The following is a 4,265-nucleotide window of genomic DNA, read 5'->3' as shown; positions in this document are numbered from 1 at the left end:
GAACGATTTTATGTACGCATGCTTTTGGAACGCGTCTCTCCGATGTGCCCTATTGAGTCCCCTTAAACCCGCGCACGCACACAGAGAGGGGGCACAAACTGCGCACATAAACGCCGCACATACGTTGTTTTTCATTACTCTACTCTCAAAGTGTATGTTAATGTACTACAGTATAAGGCATAGTAGCGCAACTCTCTCTAAAGTTTACACATCAAGAGTTCTGATCCGTCACAGCAGCACTACACCTCTGTGCAACTGTGATTATACTGTAGTCTATGTCAGCATTGCATTCTCATCCCATCTCACCAACAGTTTAATACAAACGTAGTCAGAGAAGTGCCTCATCTTCTTTCCAATCGCATGAACGTTGCGAAACAGGAGTCGTATCCTCTCAATGAATCACTCAATTTGCATCGGTGATATGCGCAGGTTGATAAGAAATGAGCGGGTGCCGGTTACGAGTCATCCAAAAATATTTTTATGATATTCAGGCCGCGGTCAGTCGGTCGAGTTTAAAAACTACTTTGAACAATTGCGGGCGGGCGGGTTAGTTGAAAATGTCGGTCGGGAGTGGGTTGTTTCTACAATGACCCGCGCATCACTGATTCGCATTGGCTACCCGCCAATGTGGCTGGTAGATTGACAGTGTTACCCGCCAATTGCAAAATCCACCCGCATTTGGCGCGTGGTCGGGTGTTAATTTCATGCCATCTTTCATTCAGGAGAGAGTTGGTGGGGGTACACCACGAGCTTCACAGGTCAGCGTTACTGAAGATCCTTGGACCACCGCCACCTGTTCTGTCGGCTCGGTTCGCTCCACAGCAGGAGGAGCTACAAACACACACAATAATTATAAGTGTTTCTTAACCAGGGGGCCCATTAGCGTGCCTCGACAAACTTTAAAAAGGACATCAAGATGAAGTAAAAGTAAAAATAACAAACTAGAATTCAAATAATATTTATTAGCATATAGCATTTATTTAATTAAAAGATTAAAGTACAGTATTGTCTTAAATGAGAATTTGGGGGTAAAAGAGGGGTTGTGGTATCAGGGCATGACCTGGCTGAGAACCTAACCCAGATGCTGGAGTGCGCATCTTTGCCTTTGAAACTTTAGAGCTGTTAGAGTTAAGTGCATGATAAAATACACAAAGCACCTCTCACTTGATACAAAACATGTATAGATCTAGCTCTCTTGGCCAGCTAAGCTGTCAGCCAGGCATGGGTATATTCCTGAGTCATCTGGTCGCAGATTTAGAAACGTTAAAGTGCTGCCATCTGGTGAGTTACAGTAGCACAGCATCACTAATTTATTGAAACTGAATTAAGTACAAAAATGACAAACTATATACTGTATAATTTTTTATTTGTACATTTTTATCCATAATTCCCATAGTTGATTTTAATGTCTTACTCTATATGCTTTGCTGTCCTCCAGGGTGATTCCGTTCTTCAGCCAGCTCACTTTAGGAGTGTTTCTCTTACCTTATTATCTCAGGCAAATTATTTCAACTTCCAAACGAAAAACGGCGAAGTGGAATTTAGCAACACAGGTAGCGTTTCCTTGATTGATGTTTCGGTCTGCATTAGTGTTTCTTTCTGTGTTTCTTTCTGTGGGGGTACATTTTAAAATGCTTTTAACCTCCTGAGACCTGGCCATTCACCACTGTAGTGGATACGTTTTGTCTTGGGTAAATACTATGCATGCCAGTTTGTTAAATCCTGTTGTTCCTGAAAGTGACCATTAATCTATTTAAAATGACATCACGTGTGAGGGGGTGTGGCCTAACCAAACTACTTATGTCTTTTCAAAATTATTGCCATTTCATTAAGCACATATTATGAAAGATAAAAAAGCTAAGGATGAAATTCATAAGCAAAGTAAGTAAGGTTTAAAACATTATTTTAAGTATCTCAGCAATATTTTTTTTCTTGTAAGTAAATATCTAAGCATAATTATTTTTCTAGGAAAAACTGTTACTTTATTAATGTCTATTGTAGTGTACATCAGGACTTTGTACGTATGTCTGTTTCACTTCTTGTAATAGGCAAATGATGCTATGACAGATGCTGAGAAGTTTTTGAATAAAATAATTGGTAACACATTACAATAAGGTTGTAATGCATTAACTACAGTAACATGAATCAACAATGAGCAACAGGTTATCAGCGTTTAATATAGCCTTGTTAATGTAAGTAAATATTAATACAATTGTTTATATTAGTGAATTAATTATTTGAAAATAATTTGCTTCGCTGTGTGCCGCATTACCAACTTGTGTGTATGTTCGAATTTGAAAGGGTCCGTTGTCAACATTGAACTGAATGGAATAGGCAGTAGAACATGTCTTTGTTACCAGTTTTAACACGGGACTCAACCACCGTTTCTCGTTTTTCACAAACTAGTTTTATTTTTTGTGAGAGCAGAGACAGAACTCTGTGTAGATGTCTAAGTCTGCTGAACAGCAAATAAACATTCAGTTTCGAAAAGTACCCAGAATCACATGTCTCCCCTCATCTCTCCATAGGTATAAAAAGGAACATGGAAAACATAAAATGGAAAGGACTGCTAGGAATTTTATTTCTTATGAATGGTGTTGTCATTCTGATATGGACCTATTCAAGCTGGCATCCTAATTACATACTGATTTCACCATTTTATAATAAACTGAGAATTCCAGAGACTTTAAATTTAATAACGCCCATCAAAGACTCAAAACACTTCATGGTGTCTGCATACATCGACCACAGAATTGATGAGACGATTCGAGTCATCAGCATAATCAACAGAGAAAGTCTTCAGCCACTCTACTGCGTTTACTGCAATACTAAACATGAATGTACAACTGTTGAGACTGATGTCCAAATACACAGTGACCATTTTGGGTTCCCGTTTCATGTGTCGGATGTGATCTGTAAAGGTAAACACTTGCAGAATGCAACACATGTCCTCATCTCAACTAATGATTCAGTCAATCAAACTACAGAGTTTTTACCAATAAGAAATCGTGTAATGAGTGAGACCTTCAAGTATAACTTCACAGTTTGCATCTCCAACCTTTTTGGTGACTACAACAATGTGCTGGAGTTTGCTCAAACTATAGAGATGTACAAACTTCTGGGCGTTCAGCGAGTGGTCATCTATAACACTAGCTGTGGACCGGACCTGGAAAAACTTTTAAAGCATTATGAAAGAGAGGGGACACTGGAGATTGTTTCTTGGCCAATCGACGAGTTTTTAAATCCATCTTCAGGTTGGAATTCAACAAAACACAAGGGTGACCTTCATTATTATGGTCAGTTAACAACACTTAATGAGTGCATTTACAGACACATGTATCAATCCAAGTATGTTCTCCTGAATGACATCGATGAGATCATCATGCCTTACAAATATGACAATTTACCATCTCTTATGAAGAACCTTCAAGCTGCACATCCCATAGTGGGTTTGTTTCTTATTGAGAACCACATATTCCCCAAAACACAGTTTGATGACAGTGGTCGCTTCAAACGGCAAGAATGGAGTAAAATTCCTGGTATCAATATCATGGAGCACATTTATAGAGAACCTGAACGAAAAAATGTTACAAATCCCACAAAGATGATAATTAATCCAAGGTTGGTGGAGCAAACCTCAGTGCATTCCTCTTTAAGACACTTTGGAGATACTTACAATGTACCATTTGATGTTTGTCGGATTGTACATGTGAGGAAACGGCTGCAGGGGCATCTTACCAAAGATCAGCTGACTGTGGACAAAAGATTGTGGGACTTTGAACAAGAACTGCTACCAAATGTTGACAATGCCCTGAAGCTTTCTGGTTTGTTAATGCCTTAGTTAGCCTAAAGTTGACATCATTTATTATGTTTATAATATTATAAACGAATATGTTCCTCATAATGTCCCATTGGCGAAAATGGATGTTAAAAAGAGTAAAAATGTTTAGGGACAGGGATGTATGTATGGCTATTGAATCCATGCATTACTGTAGGCTTTTTAAGGGACTGCTATATGTGTCAATCAAAAAACAAACAGTACCTAAAGCACTATCAGCAACTTTATCTTGATGTTATATTTATTTATCCATTTTAAAAAAATTCTGTGTTCTTATTTTATCACTGACAGTTGATTATTTAATTACTTAGAAACCTTTTACTATTTACTTAATTTTAGGCAAGCGTTATCCTTAGTGTTCACTTCTGATTGAAACCAATCCTTTATTCTGCCGATCTAACTCCTTTGTAATAGAATACAATTGTAA

At 38.1% G+C, this 4,265-nt stretch overlaps 1 protein-coding gene across 1 annotated transcript; it reads left to right on the top strand.

Annotated features, from left to right (window-relative positions):
• Positions 1 to 1,856: 1,856 nt before the first annotated feature.
• LOC135757554 (beta-1,4-galactosyltransferase galt-1-like) lies at positions 1,857 to 3,849 on the top strand. Its single transcript, XM_065272125.2, has 2 exons — positions 1,857 to 1,881; positions 2,529 to 3,849. The coding sequence occupies exon 2, from the start codon at positions 2,543 to 2,545 to the stop codon at positions 3,839 to 3,841; it is 1,299 nt and encodes a 432-aa protein (XP_065128197.2). The 5' UTR covers positions 1,857 to 1,881; positions 2,529 to 2,542; the 3' UTR covers positions 3,842 to 3,849.
• Positions 3,850 to 4,265: the final 416 nt, after the last annotated feature.

The sequence above is a fragment of the Paramisgurnus dabryanus genome, chromosome 11 (genome assembly GCF_030506205.2).
Source record: "Paramisgurnus dabryanus chromosome 11, PD_genome_1.1, whole genome shotgun sequence".
In the NCBI taxonomy this organism is placed as follows: domain Eukaryota; kingdom Metazoa; phylum Chordata; class Actinopteri; order Cypriniformes; family Cobitidae; genus Paramisgurnus; species Paramisgurnus dabryanus.
Note: the sequence above shows the minus strand (reverse complement) of the source record. Positions and strands in the feature narration are given on the sequence as shown.